Genomic DNA, 27999 nt, shown 5'->3' on the forward strand with positions numbered 1-27999 from the left:
TATATATATATATATATATATATATATATATATATATATATATATATATATATATATATATATATATATATATCTCAATAGATAGATTTTTTTAATTATTCAAATATTATATATTAATCTAAGATGCATCTATGAATAAATAAAAATATGTAAATATTTAAGTTTTTTTAAAAAAATGTATTCTGAATAAAAATGCAATATAAAGAACTGATAATGTAAGTATAAAATATGATATTTTTAAAGCTGGTTTTTAATTCTCTTAATAAAATGTTCTAAACCCCGTAGGTACAGTTTCTTCAAATGTAAATAAAAGCACACTTTGTTCTCTATCATTTCTCCAGTAATATAAACAGTCAGTTCCCTCCTCCCTCCCCTCCCTCTGTCTCTCTATAGTAAGTATGTGTGTGTGAAGTGTAGGAGAGTGTGTCTCACTCACTCGACTGACTGGCCGTCTCCTGAGTGCTGCTGTTTGATGCGGTTTAAGTCTGTGCCCGGTGACAGATCTCTTCCGTCCAGTCCTGTGAGGAGAGTTTCACAGTCCGGTGAGGGATCTGTAGACTGTGAAACAGAGAGAGATAGAGGCCGATCTCCCAGCAGCGAGCTCTCAACCTGTCCAGCACCACACTGCTCACGGTGCTTTCATCTTTCCAGTGCATCTCTCCATCCCTCCATCTCCCCACACACATCCCTCTGTTCAGTACTGGCTGGCTGTTACAGTCTGCATCAATGCTGTTACAGAGGCTAAACCTGTATTCACATCCTCTGAGCTTTCATAACTTACTGTTTTGCCCTGCAAAATCAAATAGAAACATTAGTGAAATCAAATCAAATGTCATTGATCGTTTTCCGACATCTAAATTAATCAAGCTGTAAGGCTGGGAGATATGAGAAATTTCCTATTCCTCTTTTAATGATTACATGAACAATTAATGACCCTTAAATGAACCAGAAATGACACTGATTTAAGTCTCTCAAGTCTAAAGCTCTTTCTCATTGAATCAAAAGAAGTTCTGAAGCTCTGATTCTAATAAGTGAACAGCGTGTGCTTCCTACCACTTCATCTTGTACTATAACATTATATTTAACATTTCACTCCTCTGTGTTACACAGCTAAATTAAAGAGATTTTAAAAATGAAGACAGTCCAACTTGTACCAGATAATGGTCTCTCTGAGAGTGACTGTTCCAAAAAATGAAAGTACGGAGGGTCACATAAGGCTCTCTTTCTTACAGAATAAAGACATTTTTGCTCCGTGACCCATTTTTTAAGCTCCAAAATTCGTGCAACCCCACACAACCACCTTTGTAACAGATATAGCCCACATTTGAAGGTCTTAAGTGTCAGAATGTCAAATGAGACCTTTCCAAGTCCAATTATTCGGTAAATTGGTACTTGATGCAAATGAATACACTGCCGTTCAAAAGTTTGAGATCAGTAAGATCTTCATAAGTTTCTTATGCTTATCAAGCCTGCGTTTAATTTATCAAAAATACAGAAAAAATGTTAATATTGTGAATTATTATTACAATGTGTAATAAGGTTTTTCTATTTTAATATATATTAAAATGTCATTTATTCCTTTGATCAAAGCTGAATTTTCAGCATCAGATACATTACTTCAGTATTCATTGTCACATGATTCTTTACAAATCATTTAAATATGCTGATTTATTATCAATGTTGAAAACAGTTGTGCTGCTTAATATTTTGCTGGAACCTGCGATTCTTTTGTTTTCCTTAAAAAGTAAAAAAGAACCACATTTATTTATATATATTAATATATATTAAATAATAAATATAATAAAATATAATATATGTAATACATGATGAATCTCTAAATAAATAAATATAAAAATATTTATATTTATTATACAAATCTTTATAAATCATATATATTCATTTATTTTTAAATGTACAAAATATATAAACAATTACCAATTGGTAAATAAAATAATAATAATAATAATAAATTGTAAAAATAATACTATATATATATATACATATATATATATATGGTATAATGCATAATAAATTTATGAATAAGTAAATATATTGATAAATATATACAATTCTTTTCTAACAGTCTACACGACCATTCAAAAGTTTGGGGTCAGTAATTTTGTATTCTTTCTTTAAAAATACAAAAAAAAAAAATATTCAGCAAGGATGTGTTAAATTGATAATTGAAATTGATAAAATTATATTTTAAATAAATACTGTCCTTTTATTCATTAAAGAATCCTGAAAAAACTATCACAGGTCCAAAAAATGGGGGGAAAAAACATTTGTCAGCACAAATGTTTCCAACACTAATAATTCTAATAAAAAATCAGCATATTAGAATGATTTCTAAAGGATCATGTGACACTTAAGACAAGTAATAGCTGATGAAAATTCAGCTTTGCATCACAGGAATAAATTATATTTGAAAGTATATTAAAATAGAAACCATTGTTTCATGTTGTAGAAATAGTTCATGATACTACAGTTTTTTAATCAAATAAATGCAGCCTTGATGAGCATAAGAAATTTCTTTCTTATTCTTTTTCTTTTTTTTTTTTTGTTTCTTCAGTGCACTAAGGCTGTACTTATTTAATCAGAAATACAATAAAATCAGTAAAAATGCTAAATATTATTACAATTTGAAGTAACTTTTTTATTTTAATATATTTAAAAATAAAATGTATTCCTGTGATATAAAGCCGAATTCCATCATTAATCAGTCTTCAGGATTGTCAAATCCTTCAGAAATCATTCCAATATGCTGATTTGCTCAGTTATAATTAATTATCATCAATATTATTGGTTCTCAAATATTAATAATGGCCCTTATTAAGAAATATTTTTATGTGCCAGTTTTAGGATGGCCTTTCAATCAATAAATGAATAAAATTCTAATAATACATAAAAAAAGGTTGAAAATCACTGTCATTTCTCACTCATTCAGACACAACGGTGTGTCTTCTCTCATAGCCAAATGAAATGCAGATGAACGTGGAGCGTCTAGGGACCAGGCGTTTACTTGTTGTGCATAGGTCACTGTTGTGTGTGTGGGCTTCCCTGTGATTACAGAGTGCCAGTCAAATCTGTTTGTTTTTCTTTGGTTCTGGGATAGAGGAGGCTGGTAAGAGATGGATGAGGAAGAGTAGGAGTGTGTATACAAGTAATGAAAAACAGCCATAATACTGTCTTTGTTGCTGTGTGTCAAATTTGAGGTGTTATTCAAGTCAGTATGGGACAAGTTATAGACCAAAGGACGACTATTACTGATATCCGCCGTAGCAAACGCCGCTCTTTACAAAACGAAACAATAAACACACGAGAAACATCAAAAATACTAAAACTTAAATTAAAATTACAGTTAAAATGAATGCTAATGTAAGATTTTTGTGAGAGGGAACGAGGAATCAACAGTGGCGCAAAATCTGAAGAGTGACATCTTTATAATCAAGTGCAAAACGCTGTCAGCGAGGAACAGGCTGTAGAAGTGTCATCTGAATTCCTTACTGCAGGATAAAATGAAGGACGTCTTCAGTTTTCGAGATACTGATGGTCAAATTACATTCTTCAATTGGCTACATAAGATTAGTCAGGAGAAGCAAATGTGTGCTTGAAGAATAATGGAGTTGTCATCTTTGAGCCATATGTTATGCTCAAACTTGCCGTTCAATTGCATCTGAGAGTTACAGGCCTGGTGAAACAGACTTACTGTGCACAGCGAAATATCTCAAAATTGCATAAAAAATATAAAAAGATGTGGTTCTGGATGCTGATTGGTCACTATCGCGTTCCAGCTGTGCTACACGACACAATATAAATATGTTCGAAAGAAGAAAAAAAACATAGAATGGACAAATAGAGATTGCTTGGCATAAAATGCTACTTGTTTATCCATTTCATAATAAAACAATATTATAAATATATATTTAATAATATAATAATATTTAATATAAACATTTTAATAATATGTATGATGCAAATAAATGTACATAAGATATTTAAATGATGTAATATTACATGTTATTATATATTAATTACATAATATATTATTTAAATTATAACATGTACAAATATGAGAACCAAGAAAACCCTTTTCTGACATTAAAGTTATTTTACTTCCCAGGGTATATTACTGTATTGTACAAAATCACATTGTCTCATTTACTAAAAATCATGCAGAAATGTTATAGTATTTAATAATAATAATAATAATAATAATAATAATAATAATAATAATAATAAGAAGAAGAAGAAGAAGAAGAAGAAGAAGAAGAAGAAGAAGAAGAAGAAGAAGAAGAAAATCTTTATTGCATCATTTCTTTTTATTATTGAATATTACTATTCATAATATATTATAAATGCAATATATTTGTTATATTGATATTTGTTATATATTTGATTATATATTATTAATTAAATTAAATTAAATTAATAAATTAAAAATATTATAAATAACATTGTACAAAATCGCATTAGGTCTCATTTACTAATAATCATGCAGAAATGTTACAATATTTAATAATAATTATAACAATTTACTTGAATCTATCTGTTATTCTATATCTATCTATTATTGAATATTATTATTTCTAATAATATTACAAATATAATATATATTTATTATATTTAAATATATATATATATATATATAAATTATTGACTATGTATTATTAATTAAATTAACATATATTATTAAAATATCTGTACTTTGTATTATTGAATATTATTATTTATTTACATTTATATAATTATAAAAATATATTTTTATTTAAATTACTGACTATTATTAATTAAATTAACATATTTAAATATTATGAATAGTATTATGTACTATTTGAAATGTTAGAAATATGGGATACATTATCATTACTACAATGCAAAAAAATTCATTTTATGTTCAGCATATGGAAAAAAAAAGTCGTACAGGTTGGGAATGAATAGTGATAAATATTACATTACATTTTATTTAATTATTTAATTACATAAAAATTATTAAAATGTTAATTATTTACTATATATTATTATTTGTATATTAACATATATTAATTATTATAAATAATATATACTATTTCAAATGTTACATGCACAAATATGGGATCATTTTCATTCCTGCAATGCAAAAAATGCATTTTATGTTCTGATATGCTGAACATAAAATGCATGGAAAAAGTCATGCAGGTTTGGGATGAATAGAGATAAATGTTACATATATTAATTATTTTTTAATTACTTTGAAACTATTAAAATGTAAATATTTACTATATATTATTGCTTGTATATTAATATATTATATTTGAATTATTAATAAATAATATCATATACTATTTAAAATGTTACATGCGCTAATATTACATTGAAATGATTCATTTAAATTACTTACTATATATTATTTCTTTTATATTAATATATATTATTTAAATTATGATATATAATATTATATAGTCTTTAAAATGTTATATGCACACCTGAGATCCATTTTCATTCCTGCAATGCAAAAAATAGTACTTTACGTAAAAAGTCATACAGGTTTGGAATGAATGGAGATGAAGCTTGGCAGAAGAGGCGACAGGCTTGATTTCCCATCATCCTCTCTGGCAGCACAAAAATGATAAAAACACACAGATAAACATCAGTTACACACCTAATGTGCATCCTTTGCTCTTCACTGCGACTAAAACGCCTCCCGCGTCTGCCGAGAACTGAAAAAGAGAGAAAGAAACATATGAAATTGCCCACAGTGTCTATTTTATAAATTTTGATTTCTAGACTCATAAGCAGGAGCTTCCCAGGAGGGAACGATTGTTGCGGCCACCACTGAGCGATGACAGAGATATTGTCTGTTCTGCCACCAATGTTTAAACAAGCTTTGGAGACATCAAAGCAGTGGCATCAAAGCTGTAGATGTGTGACGCGGGATTTTCCAGAGCTGGAAGTGAGAGCAGCTGTGGCCAAACGGCAGTAGGTGAAGGCCAGGATGCCACAACTCCAACTATTCCCATTTTGGGTTTGAGTTATTTATAAAATATAGTTTTTTTGTCCTAAAAAGAATGACTTGTAAACAAATGAAAAGCTGCTGTTTACAAGACAAAACTTCTAAAGACTTGAAAACAACACGCAAAGCCTTATGGGATACGTCTGAAATGTGCCATACAGCTAATGTTTCTTTATTTCTGTATCTTTTCTCATGAAGGACCATTGGTTTTGGAGGGTGAGAGATAACACCGTGATGCCCGGTTACCCCATGCTCATCAATGTCTTCTGGAGAGGTCTGCCGCCCAAGATCGATGCCGTCTATGAGAACAGCAAGGGCAAATTTGTGTTCTTCAAAGGTAGGATTTTAACACATCAGATCAGCGTACCTCAGCGCAGTTTGTTTACGAGCGTCAGAGGCGACTTGAGTTCAGAGATAGTGAGGGAACGGCGTGAAGATGAGACTTAACCTTGTTTCTACAGAGAGGTCAACTGCTGTAGGGCTTTCACAGGTTTATCTACACTGTTTTACTGGAGCGGGCGGCAGTTTGCCTCTGAATATAAAAACGTTAGGAGTTCATCAGGTGACTGTGAGTCTGTGATGGTGAATGTCACAAAACCTGCCAAGAACATGGGTAATATTTGCACAAAATTGAAAGGAAATAATCATGTACGAATATATATATATATATATATATAATTATTATTATTATAATTATTTATTTTTGTTTTGTAATTAATATATTAGTAATTATTATTATTATTATTATTATCACAAATGAGACCAATCCTTATTACTGTAATGCAAAAAACATTATTTAAAATGATTTTCAAAGTATACTTATATATTTATATGTAAATATTTATACTTAAATATTTTAAAATATAATAATTTACAAAAGAAATTATTGTACAAAGTTACAATCATGTACAAATGTTGCAGTATTTAATATGATCAATAAATTAAAATTATAATGAATTTTAAATAAAATGATGACAATAATAATAATTAGACCACTTAAAAATAATTCTAGTTATGTTGATAATATTTTTAAAATAAAAATTCATATAATAATAGTTCTTCTTCTTCTTCTTATAACATCATTATTATATTATAAATAATATTAAATAATTAAAGTAAAATACACTGAAGTTATCATTATTATTACTGCTACAAAATATTATGTAACAATTTATATCTATATAAATTACATAATCTGAGTTTTATAATCTATATATACACATTTAAATAATAATATTTACATTAAATTCTGATATTATTTAAATATTGTTTGATTGTTATATTATAAATAATATTAAGTAACTAAAATAAAACAATACACCAAGATATCATTACCACTACAAAATATTATGTAATAATTTATATCTATATAAATTACATAATCTGAGTTTTATAATCTTTATATAGAAATGTAAATAATATTTGTTAAATTCTGATATTATTTAAATATTATTTGATTGTTATATTATAAATAATTTTAAATAAAACACTACACTGAAGTTATCATTACCATTACTACTACAAAATTGTATGCAATAATTTAAATAATATTTATGTTAAATTCTGATATTATTTAAATATTATTTGAAATGACATGGTACACAGGTAAAGTACTGTACATTCATACTCCATGTGTAACTGAGAAAAACAGTACATTTCAGTATAATCTTGTAGAAAATATCAGGCCTGAATATATAGAGCTATATTTTTCTTATGGGGAGAGAGCGAGAGTGTGTGTGTGTGAGAGAAAGAGAGTTGAAAAGAGGAAAAGACGAGGCAGAGCCAAATGAGATAATGACAAATACACACACACTCCTACACAAACACAGCAGTTTTCCACACGCTTTTGTTCCTCGACAACTAGACAAATGGTCTCCCGTGTTCAGAGAGCCTAATGAACCTTTTTAGCCCACCATGTCTGTCATCTTAATTATTTATTTGCCTGCACACCTCACATCTCCAATATCAGATCAGAAAGGGATAATTGAATTATGGATGGATGGAACAATTACCAGTTGTTTCCATGTATTGGTGTGTTTGATTGTGCACTTTGTGCATCAACTCTGTCTCAGATTATTGTCCTAAAATTCCTAAAATTGTGAGATATAGTCAAATTTACCTTTTGATTTTCTACTCTAAAGCAAAAATGGGCTTCAGCACGTTTCTCTTTAAATTCCTTAGGAGAAAAAGAAATGAACAATAGCTGACATACAGTAATAATTATACAAATTTATAATAATTAGTATTATTTATAATAATTAGTAACACTTTTTGCATATTTTAAATAACAAAATATTTTAAAACTATATATAATAATATAGAAATATAATAATATTAACAAATAATTTAATAAAAAGAAAGTAATTTAATTAAAATATTCACATTTCTATAAATATAAATATATAATATTCTAATTTCTAAAAATATTATATTATAAATTATTGTTATAAATTATAAATCATGTAGTAGTAGTATTAAGTTTATTATTATTTTAAGAACAACAATAATAGTAATATATACATCTAACAATAACAGTATATTATATTTAGAAAATAATTTAATATAAATTTCATTAAAAGTATACATAATACAAATATAATATCTATAAATATTATATTAGATTATTTTTATAATATTGTCATATTATTAAATAAAATTATAAATGATGTATTAGTAGTAATTAATTGTTATTACTAAAAATATAACAATAACACTATATACTTTGAATAATAATAACAATATGTTATAATATAATAGAAAATAATTTAATTTTAATTTAATTCAAATTATTCATAATACTAATAGAATCATTTCTATAAATTATACATATTACATACATATAAATGATGTAGTAGTAGTAATAATTTATTAATAATAATTATTATTCTCATTTTAATGACAATGAAAATTATGAATTATTATTTTTAGGTTGCATTAAGTTATTGTTATTATTACTAGTAGTAGTAGTAGTAGTAGTAGTAGTAGTAGTAGTAGTATTGTTGTTGTTGTTAATACTAATGTATAATCATTTCAATAAATTATACAAATTATATTACATATAAATTATGTAATTGTAATACTACATTATTTATATGTAGTAATATGATTTATTAATAACAATAATAATATTATTAATAATAATACTAATAATGTTATTATTACTAATATATAATAATTTCTATAGATTATTATTTTACTACTATTTTACTACTGACGTGTAATAATTTACTACTACTACTACTACTACTAATAATAATAATAATTTAAATATACTATTATTTTAGGTTATTTATTTACAGAGCTGCTTTCAAACTATATATTATGGTAGTACTACCTTTAATTAGAAATTTAGGGAATGTAAAATAAATAAATAAATAAATGTTTACTGTAATGTTCTCTGTGGACTATTTATAATTTTTATCAAATATGTTTTGTATAAAAAAAAAAAATGGGAAATGGCTTAAAATGTTTATTTAGTGTTTTTTATAACTAAACAGCCATTATGATTAATATAGTACTGTGAATCAAAGCATATAAAAACACTATTAAATACACTCAAAAGTCACAAACTACAGAGATGGTGAAAAACACTATAAAAGTAAATATGCAAACAAAACAAACAAACAAAAAAGAAATAATAATATAAATATATATTTTATTAAACAAACAAGCTTTAAACATTCAGATAAGAAAGTTTAATAGCTTTGATGAGAAATTATTTAATTGAATGTTGAGGTAATTTAATTGAGCTTATAAACTCATCAGGTTTGTGATTGCCTTCCAGTGGGCTCGTATACAGTGTGTGTGGTCCATGTGGAAGCAAATAAACACATTTTTTCACACTCGTTGCCGGTAGAAAGCAGCACAGCGTGAGGATCGCTTACACTGACCTCTGAGCAGTTAAGTAGGTCAGAAAGCATGGCCAAATCTGGACGTTTCTGGATAGCGTTGACCTCAAGCCAACATTTACAATGAAATCCTGCAATTTGACTTTCACAAACATACTGGCACAATCACTGACAAAACACAGACATAAATGACCAAACACGCATACCAGGCTCCAGGGGTCTGCGGCAATCTCTCTCGCACTCTTCGGCCCCGGCGTTTGGCACAGAGAGACGCCTGACCCCGCTGAGAGGGCCATGAGAACGACCCAGGTGACGTGACAGGCATTTCCTCCTCCAGAGGGAAAAATGACGGACCTGTCCTCCTCTGACCCTTCAGACTCCAAACAAACCTCGACAGCCCTTAACCCGGCCCGCTGCCGACATGTTTCCTGAGCTCAGAGGGTCAGCGCTGTGCCCCTGCTCTCCTCCCTCCTCCTCCTCCTCCAGCGCCTCTAAAGCACACTGACATTTTAAAGTGAAGGCATTAACATGTCAGGTCTGAGTAACAGTGGCGGACGCGTGGCCAAAGGCCTGCTCGGCGTAATTAAAGGCAAACAGGAAGTGCCTGAACTGTGAAATTGAATGTTTGGTTTTGCAGAAAAAGACATTTATCTGGAAATGATGTAAATATTAGGGGATTCCGTATCAATAACCTCAGTGTCAGATTATTAGTGATTCTAGGCAAATTTCACCGGCACAAACAGGAAATACAATTATGTTACCTATACAAAGTTCTTCCATTGGATAAATGTGCATAAGGTGGTACTACGGCTATATATAGATATACATTATATTTTATATAATATATGTTATATTTTCTGTACTGTACATGTCCATTAGGAACATTGATTAATTATAATATTGAAAAATCATTACTGCATTGCAAATATATAATAATACTAATAATACAATTTAAAACTGTATTTATACATTATGTATTTAATTTAAAATGAAAGTAATTAAAATAAATGAAAATTATATATATTTTAAATAAAATGTATATTTATACCTGTATTTGCTGTAACACTGTATTTACTGTAATATGTATATGTATTTTTATTTATATTTAACTGTTGTATTATATAATATTTTTACTGTATAAGTAATCATTTGTAATTATATTGTTTTATAATATAAAAATAGATAAAACAAAATTATATAAATTTATAATCATTTTAATAAGTATTGTAAAGTATTTAGATATTAAAGTAGTACTGACTTGAATTTAACAGTTAAAAAAATAAAAATACATAAAAATACAAAGTATTTTAAATAAAATATATGTATTTATACATGTATTTGCTGTATTATTGTATTTAGTGTAATATGTATATATATTTTTATTTATAATATTTAACTATTTACTGTATTATATTATGTTTACTGTATAAGTTCATAATAATAATAATAATAGTAATTATTATTGTTGTTGTAATAATATTATTTTATAATATTATAAAGAAAAATCAAATAAAATAAGTATAGAAATGTATAATAATTATTAATAGGTATTGTATAGTGTTTATATATTAAGGTAGTACTTTCTTTAATTTAAACCGTTTACAAAAATTAAAATAAACAAACAAATGCATAAAGTATTCTACTGTACTGTAATATGTATTTTTATTTATAATATTTAACTCAAATTACTGTATTACATTAACAATGAATTACAATTACATTTTACTTATTTTTTTATTTTACTTATGTTAATAATAATAATAGTAAAAATATAAATATATAATAATTATTATTAATTTTAATAAGTATTGTAACATATTTCTGTATTAAGGCAGTACTGTCTTTAACATTTTTAAAAATTAATAAATTAAGTATTTTAAATAAAATATATATTTATACATGTATTTGCTGTAATGCTGCATTTACTGTAATATGTATATGTATTTTTATTTATAATATTTATCTTTAATTACTGTATTATATTATAATTTTTACTGTACCAGGTCCATTACAAAAATAGCAATAATAATAATAAAATAATATATAAAATAATTAGAAATAATTACACTGCCTTTAATTTAAATAGTGTAAAACGTAGAGATAAATAAATAAATAAATATTTACTGTAATGTTCTCAATGGACTATTTTTTTTTCTTATAATGTACATGTATTTATGTATTTTCTGTTAAATAGTTTGAAATGTTTTAACCAAAAAGCCATTATGATTAATAAAGTATGCAACAAAATACAGTACAATCAATCAAGACATAATGTCCTCACCGTCATTCACTAAAGAAACCAATATAAAGGCTTTATCATCAACACTCAAACTCAAACATTGCAGGAAGAAATCGCGACAGTTGCTAACACAGATTTTAGGAAATGTAACGGCCGACTAAAAAGCGCATTAAAATCATCACAATATACAATCAATAACATATTGTCTAAAACCAACAAACCCCTCAGTGGTATGTTAAGCCACGCTTGAACAAATCAGCAAGCCATAAAGAATTTCTAGAAACCATGATTTACATTTTCCCTCTTTGATTGAGCTAAATCACTGAACGTTCTCTGAGCTGAGTACTGTAATCTCCTGATTTCTCCTTTGTTCTCGTGCTTTTTCTAGGCAAACAGTTCTGGGTGTTCAAGGACACAATGCTACAGCCTGGCTACCCGCAGGACATCTCGATGTTTGGAAACGGCATGCCAGCTCAGAGTATAGAGACAGCCGTCTGGTGGGAGGACGTGGCCAAGACCTACTTCTTCAAAGGAGATAGGTATGTGCACAGCATGCGAGCGTTCGTCTGTGTGTATGTGTGCTTGGCCATGTGTGTTTTAACTTTCTCTCTTTATCTATATGCAGGTATTGGAGATATAATGAAGACTTGAAAATGATAGATCCTGGTTATCCCAAGTCCATCACTGTATGGAAGGGTGTTCCAGATTCTCCGCAAGGAGCGTTTGTGGATAAAGCTAACGGTATGCTTCCTATTTATGTATATGTATATATATATATATATATATATATATTTCTCCTGGATATATATATAACTGGCAATTTCTCCAGGAGACAAAAAATATTAGATGAGAAAAAATTCAAATATTATGGCAATATTACAAAATATAACATCAGAAAGTGTACAAATCACTTGGTTTTTTTTGTCTCCATGTCTGTGACCAATATTTACTGAGCTGTGATGACTTGTGATCCAAAAAATGGAAGGAAAAAACACTAAAAAGTTAACAACAACAAAAAAATAGCAGAACATAAGTTCACAAATAAAATATATTGTTTAAATTGTTACTGCCTTGAGTTATTATTTTGGAATAAATGTAAAATGCATAAAAACACAAACTTGGCTTTAATATAGACAATATTGATTGCATTGTTAACGTAAAAATCTAAAATAGATTTTTTTTCTGATAGTGTTTATTTAATAATAATATTTAATAATATTTATATAAATTGACAAACACTGTACTGTAATATTTATAATATAATTAATAATTTATTATATTTTTTTATTATGTAATCTAGTTGGCCATAGTTTTTTTATTACAAACTTCAAAATGCAATCAAAATTTTAATGACTTACTCACCTTCATGTCGTTTTTACCCTTAAAACGTTTTTTTGTCACATTTATGGAGACAAAATATTCATTTTAAGCTAACTCCTTAAAAAGACCAAATATAATTTTATTATAATAAATAATGAATTAAAAATGAATCATATATTTTTTTGAATTTATATAAATTGACAAACACTGTATTATATATTTTTATATATTATTATATTTTTTATTATGTAATCTTCCAATCTAGTTTAGGTTTTTGGCCATTTGATAATTTTTTTTATGGCGATCAAAATTTTTAATTTTTAATAACTTACACTCATGTCGTTTCAAACCCGTAATATTCATTTTAAGCCAACTAACTCTTTAATAAGACCATAACTTGGTATTTTAGGTAGAATCTTGTCAGCTAAATATCATTTTTATATATTATTTTGATACAATAAATATTTTCTTATTTATTTATATAAATTTACAAACACTGTACTGTAATATTTGTAACATAATTTCTAATTTAAATATATATTTTTATTATGTTTTTATTAAGGTTATGAATGTCAAACTTGTTAATAATTCAATAAAAAAATTTATCACTTACCCTCATGTCATTTCAAACTCCCATTTATGGTGACAAAATATTCATTTTAAACCAACTAACTCCTTAATAAGACAGTAACTTAGTATTTTAAGTAGAATTTTGTCAGCTAGTGGTTAGTTCTGTGGTGCTCATGAAGCGACACAGGTTTGAGTCCGGCTTACAACATTTCCAAATCTCATGCCTTTACAATCTTCCCATAATTTCCTGTCGTTTCTCCACTATATTCTAACAACTTAAATATATATATATATATATATATATATATATACACACACACACACACACATAAAATGTAAATTTTTTTACATTTATAATATTTATAAATTTTTATTATATTATTTTTTCTTAAAATGAATATAAAATTTACAAAATACTATACTGCAATACATTTTTTAAGTAATCTTCCAATCTAGTTTATATTGTTGGCCATTTTAACAAGGTTTTTTTTTATGCCGAACTTAAAAATTTAATCAAAATTTTAATCACTTCCTCACCCTCATGTCGTTACACAAGACTTTTTTTCTTCTATTTGGGATGCTTTTAAAATGCAAAAATGACATAAAAGCTCTGCAAATAGTCCTAAAATAGCTTTGTGTAAGAAACACAGCAATATTTAATTCCGTTCTGCCCTTGGACACAAGTCACATGGATCACATTTATGGTGACAAAATATTCATTTTAAGCTAACTAACTCCTTAACAAGACCATCACCTGGTATTTTAAGTAGAATCAGCTAGTGGTGCTCATGCAGGCAACACACGTTTGAATCCAGCTTGCAACAGTTCCAAACCTCATGGCCTCACCATCTTCCTATAATTTCCTGTCATTTCTCCACTACATTCTGAAAAAGGCAACAATGGCAGAACCCAATTTGAGACCAACATAAAAAGCAAACCATCAAAGATTCTAAACAAACAAAACTTAAATAAAGACTCGTTAGCTTACTCATTTAAACTACAAACAGACCATGCAGCGTTTGATATTATATTGCGTGTCCATTATGAAGCAGTTTAATTCAGAGTCATTCTGGTTTACACTGGCCTATTTTTATTCCGCACAAAAACCAAGTTCTGAAAGGTTGTACGAGTGTGAACGTCTCTAGCAGGAGGTCTCGGGGTGGGGACGTCTTGCATGAGTTCAGTCCGTAGCTGCAGGCGCGCAGGTCGACAGCCACGCACAAGCCATCTGTACCCAGCCCCGCTGCCAGGTTTGCCCGTGGACGCAGGCGCTCATCTGAGCGTGAAGGGTGGATTGATATTCCAGGGAAATTGTTTGGCTAACCACACTTTGAAAGTGATTGTGGGCTTTCTTTCAGCCCCGTCTCTGCATGTTAACCAAAAGGCCTCTGTGGGCGAGACAGAGTTGAGAAAATTGACCCTAATTATGTGTCATCATGGCCAGCCGATCATGGGGAGATGGGAAAGAATAGCATTTTTTTCTCTCTGCTCTAGTCCAGTTTTAATGCAGGTATTGATGTTACGATAACCTGTGGTCTTACGATAAGCCTTTCAGATCAACACTTTTTTAGATCACACTAAGCCCCTGTTTGAGTCTGGAACATTTTTATTTTAAGGATTTAGAATCTTTATTTAACAGATTTAGTGGAGGGTGACAGGAAATTAGTGGGGAGATATGAAATCAGGATTAATCGCTTATTGGAACTTGCATCCCCACATATGCACCATGGCTTAATGTCTATGCTAGCAGGCCTGAACTTGTGGGGTGCAACCCAAAAAATAGATTACAGGTCTGGTCAGGGTTTGGACTACAAAAAAAAAAAAAAAAAAAAAAGTCAGTACAAAGAAGGAGAAAATGCTTCATATATCTTAAAAGGTGATGACAAAAGGCAATGTGTCAAATCAAACTTTATAAACAAACATGAACATTAATATATTTTATTTTTTACAAAAAAAATTACAAAAATGATCAATATTAACAAAAGAAACTATTGATAATTTTTTTTTAAATTTTATTATTTTAATTCGTTTTTATATTTTTTGTTCTCAATTTAATTTTTGTTGTTTTATTAATTTTCTTTTGTGCATTTTTGTCATTTTTATTAGCTTTTTAACGTGTCTGTACAGTTTTTAATCATTTTATTTCAGATTTAATTTGAATTTTAGCATGTGAAAATGAAAATGAGAGAAATGTTGCCCTTTATAGCTACTGCAGCTAAAATAAAGTGTTTACTTTTTTATTAGTTAATATATTTAAAAATAATTTTTTTTTTTTTACCGTGAATTATTTTAAAAGCAAAGTGAATTTAGGCATCACTGTATTATAATGCACAGTATGAAAAACAGATATTTTGCTAACGATTATAGTTAACATTAACAAGATTTAGTTTAAGCAAGCATTAGATGACTGCAAAAGTGATCGAAAATGTAGAAACAGCTGTAAAAGAACATGCACAGTTAACAATCTAATGATGCTTTGCAGGTTTCACTTACTTCTACAAGGACAAAGAGTACTGGAAGTTCAACAACCACAGGCTGCGGGTGGAGCCGGGCTACCCTCGCTCCATCCTCAAAGACTTCATGGGCTGCGACCTGACGCCCATCGACCCCGACACGCAGCCGACGGAGGACGAGGACGTCGTGATCAAACTGGACAATGAAGCCAGCACGGTCAAAGCCATCGCCATCGTCATCCCCTGCATCCTGGCGCTCTGCCTGCTGGTGTTGATCTACACCGTCTTTCAGTTCAAGAGGAAGGGGACGCCCCGACACATACTGTACTGCAAACGCTCCATGCAGGAGTGGGTGTGAGTCACGCGGCCACGAGAAACGGTGGCGTAAACACCCTAAACTTGCGGATTTTGGCTCTCGACCAAGGAGAACGGCGAGGGCCTTTGCTTTGATTCCCCCCTCCAGGAGACGAGGGGCGCATTTCCCTCCAAAACTCCCTTCTCTTGTCCCATTGGCTCCCGGTGCACCCGCTGTAGGACTTGCGGGAGGCTTGCGGGATCGCAAGGATCCCACGGCGCATTGCGCCATTCCAGTGCCACTGTTCGACGTGGAAATCGCTTTAGGTTTTACAAGTGCACGCTGAAAATGAAAAAAAATTAACGAAAATGTCGCCAGGAGTCGCTTTTTTTACTTTCCGAATTTTCGCTTGGCTCCAGTTTGTTTATTTATTTCCAAAACATTTACGATTCCCTTTAAAGCATCCCAAACCAAATAAAGACTCCAAAGAGGATCTTTTTTCTTCTTTTAACATTTTTTTCTTTTCTATACGTACTTTTTTCCCTCCCTGCGCTAAATATTTTTGCAGTGGTATGTAGAGAGGGAAGTTTTGACTGTTGTGGCAGTCTGTCTCAAAAACAGGGGCCAAAATATTCTGCAATATTTTTAATAGCCTTAATTATGGATTGTGTTTGCTTTGTTTCCGTTTCTTCGTTTGTTTTTAAGCACCGCTTCGTTTGTCCTGTCGGAACGGCAGTGCAATATTGCTTTGCTCCCTTCGAGATCGATTCGAGACCTCATTTTCGCCAGGGGCCGCGCTGCAGGGCCGCTGGAACGGGGCCGGACTCCTTAACCTCTGCCTAACATATCAGTCAAAACAGAGGGAAGACCAAGCCACTGCAATGATTTTTTTTTTTTTCTCCGTCCGGCGGTAGAATTGGAAGCGCTTGAACCGTTTATCGTGCTTATCGCTCGCTCGTTTGGTCGTGTTTACACGGACAGAGATTTGAGAATTCGTTTCTTCCCTTTTTCCGAAAGGTTGCTGTTCGAGACCGAGCATGTCATCTCCTTCGGACTGCCTTGTTTTTAGGTCTGGATGGGATCCGAGAACCTTGACGTATGAACCAGAACCACCAGAGCAACTCAGGACAGCGCTTGATTCAAAGTGTATGCAAGCCTTCACATCCAGTCCTGTGTCTTTATTATCAACCGAGAAGAAAATCAAGGATATATCATGTAATGTTTCACCATTGCTTGTGATCGGAAGCTTCTACGGAAGGATCAGAGTCGGAACTTTCAGTTGGGTTCATGTCTTGCAGTCTGACTCATGATCGGTCCTTTGCATCGAACGGATGTTCGAACATACAGTTATTTGCTTGCATTAGCATTTTTTTATGTTTGATCAAATTTTTTTTTTGGTACATTTGAAATCGAATGGTCTCAACCTCAACTTTAAAGTGGTACTTAAAGTGCTAAGCTGTCATCCGTGCTAAGCACGTTTCCTTTACAACGTACGTGATCTAAAGAAAACCATATGCGTGTTTCTGGCAAGCGGTGTTTGAATGTGTGTCTGTATTGATGCTTTTTTCTTTCTTTTTTTCTTTTTTCATTGTTTCAAGAAAAAAGAAAAGGAAAAAATGGGACATTCTTCAAATTCATGTACTTCATGACTCGGTTTGGGACGAAGCGTCCTGACAGACTTAATAAATTAATCAGTATATGATTAAAATGCCTTTTAGCGCTTTGTTCACATTTACTATACATACATATTCAATCTGGGAATATATAAACATCTGCTCTGTCAACTAACAGAAACACCATGGTAATACCATAGTATTTTAGTGTGGTAATCATTTAGTACCACACAATATATCAGAACACTATGTTATTGCCATGGTACTGCAGCAGTACTTTCCTTGCTTTCTTTGACTTACAAAAATGTACCTTGTACCACGGTATTTTGGACATTTTTACCATGGTACTACCACGGTATGGTGTTTTGAACATACTGTAGAACTGGGGTAATATCATGGTATTTTGGACATTTTACCATGGTACTGCCATGGTGCTTTGAACGTACTATAGAACTGGGGTAATATCATGGTATTTTGGACATTTTACCATGATACTGCCATGGTGCTTTGAACGTAGAACTGGGGTAATATCATAGTATTTTGGACATTTTACCATGGTACTGGCATGTTGTCTTGAACGTACTATAGAACTGGGGTAATATCATGGTATTTCGGACATTTTATCATGGTACTGTCATGGAGTTTTGAACATGGAACCGGGGTAATATCATGGTATTTTGGACATTTTACCATGGTACTGCCATGGTGCTTTGAATGTAGAACTGGGGTAATATAGTATTTTGGACATTTTACCATGGTACTCGCATAGTGTCTTGAACGTACTATAGAACTGGGGTAATATCATGGTATTTTGGACATTTTACCATGATACTGCCATGGTGCTTTGAACGAAGAACTGAGGTAATATCATGGTATTTTGAACATGATACCATGATATTTACCATGGTACTACTATGGTGTTTCGAACGTGGAACTGTGGTAATATTATGGTATTTTTGACATTTTGCCATGATATTTAAAACATGATACCATAACACTACTATGGTATTTTGAACATGGTACCATGGTATTTTGGACATTTTACCATGACATTTGTTCACTGCACCATGATACTACTATGATATTTTGAATGTGGTACCAGGATACTACTACTGTTATTTACAATGGTATTTTGGACATTTTTACCACGCTACTACCATGGTGTTTTGAACATAGAACCCAGGTAATATCATGCTATTTTGGACATTTTACCATGGTACTATGTTACTGAACATGGTACCATGGTATTTCAGAAATTTTAACAAGGCTTTTGAACATTTTACCATGGGACTACTATGTTATATTGAATATTTTACCATAGTATTAAACATGGTACCATGGTATTTTAGACATTTTACCATGGTACGACTATGGTAATTTGAACATCTGTTTATTTTGGATATTCTACCATGGTATTATAGACATTTTACCATGACATTTGATAATGATGGACATTTTACCATGGCACTATTTTATACATGAAATCATTTGACCATAGTACTACTACTGAGTTTTTAACGTACCATGGTATTACCATAGTATTTTTGACATGACAATACCATGGTATTTTGATTATGTACCATTGTATTATGGACACCATATTCTTGTAAGCACCATGAAGTATCGTGTAAATACAATGACACGTGTTCCAGCACCATGGTATATTTCAAAAGTACCATAGTATTTCCCTCCGATGTACCACGTACAGTACATTTTGTAAGGGCTCTATCCTCTCTTTCTCGCTGTGTGTATGTGTGTATGTACGCATTCGCATGAGTGGTCTTTAAAGTTTCCCAGAATCCGATCAAACAAAACTCCGCTTTGAACAGCTGAGAGGAATCATTAAATAATACAGAAAATGGAGTATCATAAAGGTGGTTTGTATCCTGTGGTTATATAGTATATATAGCTAGTATGATAAAAATCCGAGCATAACATATGAGACGGCGGTGGGCAGAGGCATTCAGAACTCGCCAAGTGCAAAAGTAAACAGAGACAGCCGCGGCCCCTGCGCATTCTGATTGGCCGTCGGAGCGCTGGCATGCCGGATGAGGTCAGGTCGGGCATCCAAACTGCCATCTATGTTCCAATTCAAATCTAGCTCAGCAAAATGACTGCGGCCATGGTTACTGCAAGCATAATGGCTGAGATGAGAGATTAAAGCGCTAAATGATGCGAATTACTGTCTGTGACTGTTTTTCAAACGTTAATCACTATAAACCGACCAGCAGTGTTGATAATAGGGATGTGCGAAACTACATATTTTCATATTCAAGCACTCGGTGGGTGGTTTGAATGACTAGTCGACTAGTTACAGTTTAGTTAGGGTCAAACATAAGGCCAAAATTGTCTGACTGCATGTACACTACTGTTCAAAAGTACTGGGTTGGTAAAATTTTGTGTGTAAAGCTTATGACAGGAGTCTCTATATGAAATAATATTACATTTTAAAAATAACTGCTTTCTATGTGAATACATTTTAAAATGTAATTTATTTGTGTGATGCAAAGCTGAATTTTCAACATCATTACTCGTCTTCAGTGTCACATGATCCTTCAGAAATCATTCTAATATGCTGATTTGCTGCTCAAAATGTTTTCAGAATTTTATTTGAAACATACATTATAAATGTCTTTCCTGTCACTTTTGATCAAATTAATATGGAAGCCTGTTTCTGCCACCGAATAAAAAAAAATAAATAAAAAAAAAGTTAATTGCAATTTTTTCTCCTATTTTTCACAGTTAGCTTTTTTATTTTTGCTTTTTTCCTTCTGTGGCGGGAAAAAAAAACAGAATTGTAACATGTAAATTCAAAATTCTGAGAAGGAAAAAAAAAAAAAAAACATGAGAACTGAGGGATTTAAACTCAAAATTTCCAGAAAAAAGTCAGAATTCCAAGTTTATATTTCACAATTCACACTTTCTCAAAACTGCAAGAAACGAAGTATGAATTGTGAAATAAAAAAACAGTCCATTGTGAGACAAAGAGTTGGAATTATATTATTATTTTTATTTATTTTTTTTAATTCTGTGGCAGAAATGGCCTTTCATAAATGAATGTCCTTGCTAAATAAAAATAAATTAAAAATAATAAAATGGAATAAAAAGACAATTGGAACTTTTCATCTTAAAATTCTGACTTTTTCTCTCAGATTTGCAAAATATAAATTCTTAGATAACAAGGTCACAATTACTTTTTTTTTTTTTTTTTGCAGAAAAAATACCGAATTGTGAGATGTAAACTTTTACTTTTATTCTGAGGGGGAAAAAATGTCATAATTATGAGATCTGAACAAAAGTCAGAAAAAAAGTCAGAATTTTATATTTTAATTGTCAAGTTTATATTTGACAATTCAGACTTTTTTCTCAGAATTGCAAGTAACAATGTCAGAAATGTGAAATATAAACTCATAATTGTGAAAAAAAAAAAGTCAATTGTGAGATAAAGAGTTGAAATTACATTTTTTATATATTTTTTTAATTCCAGCGGAAATGGGCTTCCATAAATTAATATGTCCTTGCTGATTTAAAAAAAAAAAAAAAGATTTCTTCCATGGAATAATAAAATAAAATGAAATAATTTCATTGCAACTTTTTATTTTTAAATTCTGACTTTTTTCTCGTAGAATTGCAAGACAAACAGAATTGAAGAAAAGTCAGAATTGTGAGATAAAAAGTCACAATTACCTTTTTTTTAAAAAAAAAAAAAAATTATTCTGTGGCAGAAAAAAAAAAGAATTTTGAGATGTAGACTTAGAATTCTGAGAAATAAAAGTAACAACTGTGAAATTTCAACTCAAAATTGTGAAAAAAAAAAAAAAAATAATAATAATAATAATCGGAAGTCAGAGCTTAGGTTTTACAATTCAGACTTTCTCAAAATTGCAAGAAAAAAATCTGCCACAGAAAAATAAATAAATAAATAAATGTTTTCTTGCAACTTTTTTAAATTACATTTCTGACTTTTTCCCTCTCAAAACTGCGAGACAAACTCACAATTGAAGGAAAGTCAGACTTTTACGATAAAAAAAGTCACAATTACCTTTAAACATTTTTTTTTAAATATGTGGCAGAAAAAATACAGAATTTTGAGATGTAAATTATGAGATTTAAACTCAAAATTGTGGAACTTGAGGAATTCTCAGAATTCTGAGTTTATATTTCACAATTCAGACTTTTTTCTCAAAATTGCAAGAAACAAAGAATTGTGAAATATAAACTCAGAATTGTGAGAAAAAGAGTCAATTGTGAGATTAAAAAGTTGCCAAAAACATTTTTAATTTTGTAATTATTTTTTAAATTCTGTGGCGAAAATGGGCTTCCATAAATCTTGACTGAATAAAAATGTAAGACAAACAAACAAACAAAACATCAAAAACAAATTGACCCCAAACTTTTCAATGGTAGTGTACATCAACTTTTTTTTTTTTTTAATTATTAAAGTAGTAAAATAATATATTTGAAAAAAAAAATCTTTAAAAAAGTGGAGATTTTTGTATGGAATCAGCTGTGAAATAAAATGCAACTCTTCAGAAAGATCATTTTATCATGCTGAAAATTCAAATGAAATGCTAAAGCTCAGTATTCTAAAACATTTACTAAAAAGTTCCATCTGTAAACTTATCCCCATTGAACTGCAACAAAAATCTACTATTTAAACATTTTTGTATGTTTAGTCGACTAGTTGATCATCCTGTGAGAGAAACATCAAACGGCCGAGCGTGTGACGCGTGTGTTTATTCACTAAGAAGCTAATCTGTCGTTGTGTGTTTGGTGTAAGAACAGTGAGTCTAGTCTCTCTCTGAACGTTTTCTGTCTAGCCGACAGATCTTGTGGTGCTAACTGGACCTACACTGGTGAGCGTCATCCTGTAATCTTTTGGTGCTGTTATTATTTTAGACGTCATGGATTTACACTTGATTTGAAGACGGTCCGTGCAGGAGTAATGTATTCGCACTCATGTAGCACTAGTAGCGACGGCGCATGAATTCGTAGTTTAACGTGTTAAAGGCTCGCGTATATTTCCTGTGTGTTCTGTGAAGGCCTTAAGCTTCAGCAAAGTCAGGTGTCAAAGGTCGTGCCGCCCGTCGGCTACATGTTGGTGCTAGACCCTGATTCATGTTTACAGTTATTGCAAAGATGTGGTTTTCTGTTTGCTTTGCGACACAGTATCATTTATTCTCCAGACTAACGTCTCGGTTCCTCCAACTCATTAGCAGCCGTGCTAATCTCAGTCATCCTCATTGTCATGTGTATCGTGTCGCCATCCTGATTATGTTAAACGATTCCAAATGAAGGAAGCAAACGAAGTCTGAAAAACATGTTTATACTTTTTCATTCTGTCTGTATCCCTGTATTTGTGATGTATCTGTTGACGATCCATTTCATTGATCAATAAACTCATTTGAACATATTATTTCCCCTGAGCATTTTTGTGTTCATCTACCTGTGCCATCATCATGTTTCCTCATTTTCAGTCCGTTGTGGTTTTTTCATTACGGATCATTCCTTGTCCAAACATCACTCGGTCTCTGCTGCACTTGAACTCTGGTAAAATACAGTAAATGGGGGAAATTTTAATGAGGGACGATTGAGGGTCATTTCATGAATCTAAAATTAAATAAAATAAAATCACCAAAAAAAAAAAAAGTAATTTAATTTTGGTAAAAACTAAATACAATAAGTAAATAAATTAAATAAAAACAAATTGACTAATAAAATAAAATTAAATTAAATTAATTCAAAACTGTAAAATAGTTTATATGCAATTGATAAAAGTAAAACAGTATAAAAATAAATATTACAAAACATTTGCACAAACAAACTGACAAAATAAAAATACTAAATTTAAAGCTATAAAATACTTTATATGAGAATGATTAAAATAAAAGTATGAAACATTGGCCTCCCATGTTCAAAAATAAGTCAAAATTAATTTTGGTTAAAACTAAGTAACTAAGTGAAGTAAAGTAAATAATAAAAGACAAATTGACAAATAAAATAACAAACAATGTTCAAAACTATAACATATAAAATATTAACTATAAACTATCAAATAAATAATAATTAAAAATAAATAAATAAATAATTTATTAAGTATGAATTTTGGTTAGTAAAGTAAATCAAGTCACTAAAAATAAACTAAATAAAAAATAATCGACTAATAAAAACAAATTGACTATATATATATATATATATATATGTTGAAACTAAAATAAAAAATAAATACAGTACCTAAATAAAGTAAACTACATTAAAAACAAATTGACAAACAATGCAATTGATTAAAGTATAAAAAGTATAAAAGTTTAAAAAATAAAAATTACAAAACATTTGCACAAACAAAATATAAAATAAAAATATAAAACATTGGCCTCCCATGTTCAAAATATAAGTCAAAATTCATTTTGGTTAAAACTAAAATAATACCTAAATAGAGTAACTAAGTAAAGTAAACTAAATAATAAAGGACAAATTGACAAATAAAATAACAAACAAAATCTAAAAACTATAAAATATTAACTATAAAACTTTCAAAAATAATAATACTTTAATAAATATATAATTTTTTTAAAAGTTTAAATTAATTTTGGTTAAAACTAAATTAAAAAGTAAATCAAGTAACTAAATAAAAAACTAATTGACAAATAAAATGAAAGAAAAAAAAACTAAATTCGAAATTATAAAACACTTCAAATGAAAAAGAATAAATGAAAGTATAAAACATTTGCCCTCCCAAAAAAAAAAAAAAATAAATAAATAAATAAATAAGTTAAAATGACTTTAGATTAAAGTTTAGCTTAGTTTTTGATTAAAACTAAATTAAAAGATACAATAACTAAGAAAAAAGTAAACTAAATAAAAAACAAACTGACAAATGAATAAAAAACTAAATGCAAAACTGTAAAACACTTTCTATGACAATGATTAAAACTCTAACATCCATCAAAAAAATTCACTAAATAAATTATATATGTATATATATATATATATATATATATATATATATATATATATATATATATATATATATATATATATATATATATATGTTATTATTTATTTTAGGGACATACCAGAGGCATAATGGTTTTTCTACTATACAAACTGAATTTTCAATCCATTTACCCTAACTCTACACCTCACAGAAACCTGCATTTTTAAATTTTCAAAACACTTCATTCTGTATGATTTATAAGCTTGTTTCCTCATGGGAACCTAAAAAATATCCCCACAAGCTCAAAATTTACTGGTATTACTTTACTTGTGTGGATATTTGGTCCTCAAAACATAGTGAATACAAGTACACACAAACACACAGACATACACACACACAAAACTAATACTTCTGAATAAAAAAAAATAGACAACAAGCTTTTCAAGATGTTGCCAAATCATTTCCAGGGTATTTTGTTGAAAATGCTCCATTTCCTAAAGTGATAGACTTAAATAGGCTGCAAATATGCTGCCATAATTACAAAGCCCTTTTAATTAAAGTGCTTAGTGTTCTTTTAAATAACATTATATATGAGATTTTTGCAAACATTGATTCATAATGTCTTTATGAGCATCTCCAGGCAGATGTGCATGGATGCGGCCCTGCTAGGAGCCACAACTGCAGTGAAAGCTCATTATCCTCATTAGTCGGACTGTGCTAAAGTGATTCGAACTGCAGGAAGAAATTAGCTCCATTTCTCAGAATATTGACTTGCTCACGGGGTTCATTCGACTCTCCACGCCTTACTGACTTTTCTGAAAGATCACAATATCGCTAAGACAGAAACAGCAAACACCCACACACTACCAACAGACAGATAGCATAACCTATAGACTCCACACACAAACAACATACAGCCTGTCAAAATAGTACACTACTCTTAACAAAACTTCCACTTTAATAGAATGAACTGCATGACCTACAGCTTTTTCCAAAATATGCAGTAGATCCAATAGATTACTGTGTGGAATACTGTATCCAACAAGGAAGTGCAGACAAATTTCCTGTCAAGTAATGATGTATTCATTATTTGATGAAATGTTCTACATTTTTGGCTAAATGGAATAAAAATGCAACAAAAAACGATTCTTTTGGATCAGTTCAGCAAAAGATTCGTTCACTGACCATTCAGCAGGTTCCTTCGTTTCACCAGTCGGCAGCAACAAGTGATTTTGCCGTTATTGTTCATGCCACAGTTCTCCTCAAGTGAGTCACTGAATCGTTTGTTCAAATGATTCGGAAAGACACTCCTCGCTTACGGCCGAAATAAGTCTTAATATCGTTTATTAAAAATTGCCTGATTACAAATCTACTGAGAGGCTCCAGAAAATGTGTATAAACATCCAACGAATGGCAAGAAAGACGACCAAATGCTTTTGATTCAGTTTTGTTCGCTTAAAAAATGTGTTCAAAACACCGACTCATTCAAGAACCAAATAATACTACAGCATGGAGCTTGTAAAACATCGTATTTCTAGCTCGAAAGGTTTTAAAAATGAAAATACATTACAAAAAGTGAAAAACATGATGATATCTAGCTAGTTTAATGTCACACTTGACAAGTTCAGATTTTTGAAACGCACAATAAAATGAACTTAAATTGATTTCTTTAATTTCCTGTCAGATATAACGTTACTCATTATTTGATCAGAGAGCCAAATGTTTAGACATTTTTTTGACAAAACGTAATTTTAAAAATGTGATAAAAATGATTCTTTTGACTCAGTTTAGCAAAATTCATCAAAAGATTTGTTCACTGACCTTTCAGCAGGTTCCTTCGTTTCACCAGTCGGTAGCAACAAGTGATTTTGCCGTTATGCCACAGTTCTCCACAAGTAAGTCACTGAATCGTTTGTTCAAAATGTTATTCGCAAAAAAACACTCCTAGCTTACGGCCGAAGTCAGTCTTAATATCGTTTATTAAAAGCTGCCTGATTACGAATCTACCGAGAGACTCCAGAAATTGTGTATAAACATCCAACGAATATCAGCAAAGACGATCAAACGCTTTAAACTCAGTTTTCGTGCACGATTTTTTTCTCTTAAAAATGTGTTCAAAAGCACCAATTCACGAACCAAACAGTGTGGAGCTTGCAAAACATCGTACTTCTAGCTCGGAAGGTTTTAAAAATAAACAGACATTACAAAAAGTGAAAAACATGATGATATCTAGTAGGGCTGCAACGATTAATCGAACGATGTCGTGAGGCGCGTTTAGTCAATGAAGCCGGTACTTTGATTAGTAGTAAAGCTCCATCACGTGCATTCAGCTGGAGCGGCAAGTAATACACAGAGCCGTAAAGCACTGACAAGCTACGCCAAATCGCGCGCAAAATCGAATTCGATTTTGAGCGCGATTTTAGCGTAGCTTGTCAGTGCTTTACGGCTCTGTGTATTACTTGCTCTGTGTACTGAACGCACGTGATGGAGCTTTACTACTAATCAAAGTACCGGCTTCATTGACTAAACGCGCCTCACGACATCGTTCGATTAATCGTTGCAGCCCTAATATCTAGCTAGTTTAATGTCTCACTTGACAAGTTCAGATTTTTGAAACGCGCAAATAAATGCCACAGTTCTCCACAAGCGAGTCACTGAATCGTTTCTTCAAACGATTCGGAAAAAAACACACCTCGTTTACGGCCGACGTAAATGTTCATATTGTTTTGTAA

General features: G+C 30.5%; 1 protein-coding gene and 1 long non-coding RNA gene across 2 annotated transcripts in view; one reads left to right on the top strand and one right to left on the bottom strand.

The window, feature by feature from the left end:
• Positions 1-22484, top strand: part of LOC127155397 (matrix metalloproteinase-16-like) — an 80803-nt gene extending 58319 nt beyond the window's left edge. Inside the window, 4 exon segments of the mRNA XM_051097555.1 lie at positions 6191-6329; positions 12468-12618; positions 12705-12820; positions 16452-22484. Of these exon segments, the coding sequence (XP_050953512.1) occupies positions 6191-6329; positions 12468-12618; positions 12705-12820; positions 16452-16780 (735 nt within the window). The 3' untranslated portion in view covers positions 16781-22484.
• LOC127155399 (uncharacterized) lies at positions 659-27522 on the bottom strand. The gene is made up of 4 exons (XR_007825593.1): positions 27089-27522; positions 23777-23877; positions 5642-5699; positions 659-790 (listed from the first exon to the last, which is right to left on the bottom strand). It is a non-coding gene; the product is annotated as an uncharacterized LOC127155399 (long non-coding RNA).
• Between the last annotated feature and the right edge of the window lie 477 nt (positions 27523-27999).

This window comes from Labeo rohita, chromosome 24 (genome assembly GCF_022985175.1).
Source record: "Labeo rohita strain BAU-BD-2019 chromosome 24, IGBB_LRoh.1.0, whole genome shotgun sequence".
NCBI lineage: Eukaryota > Metazoa > Chordata > Actinopteri > Cypriniformes > Cyprinidae > Labeo > Labeo rohita.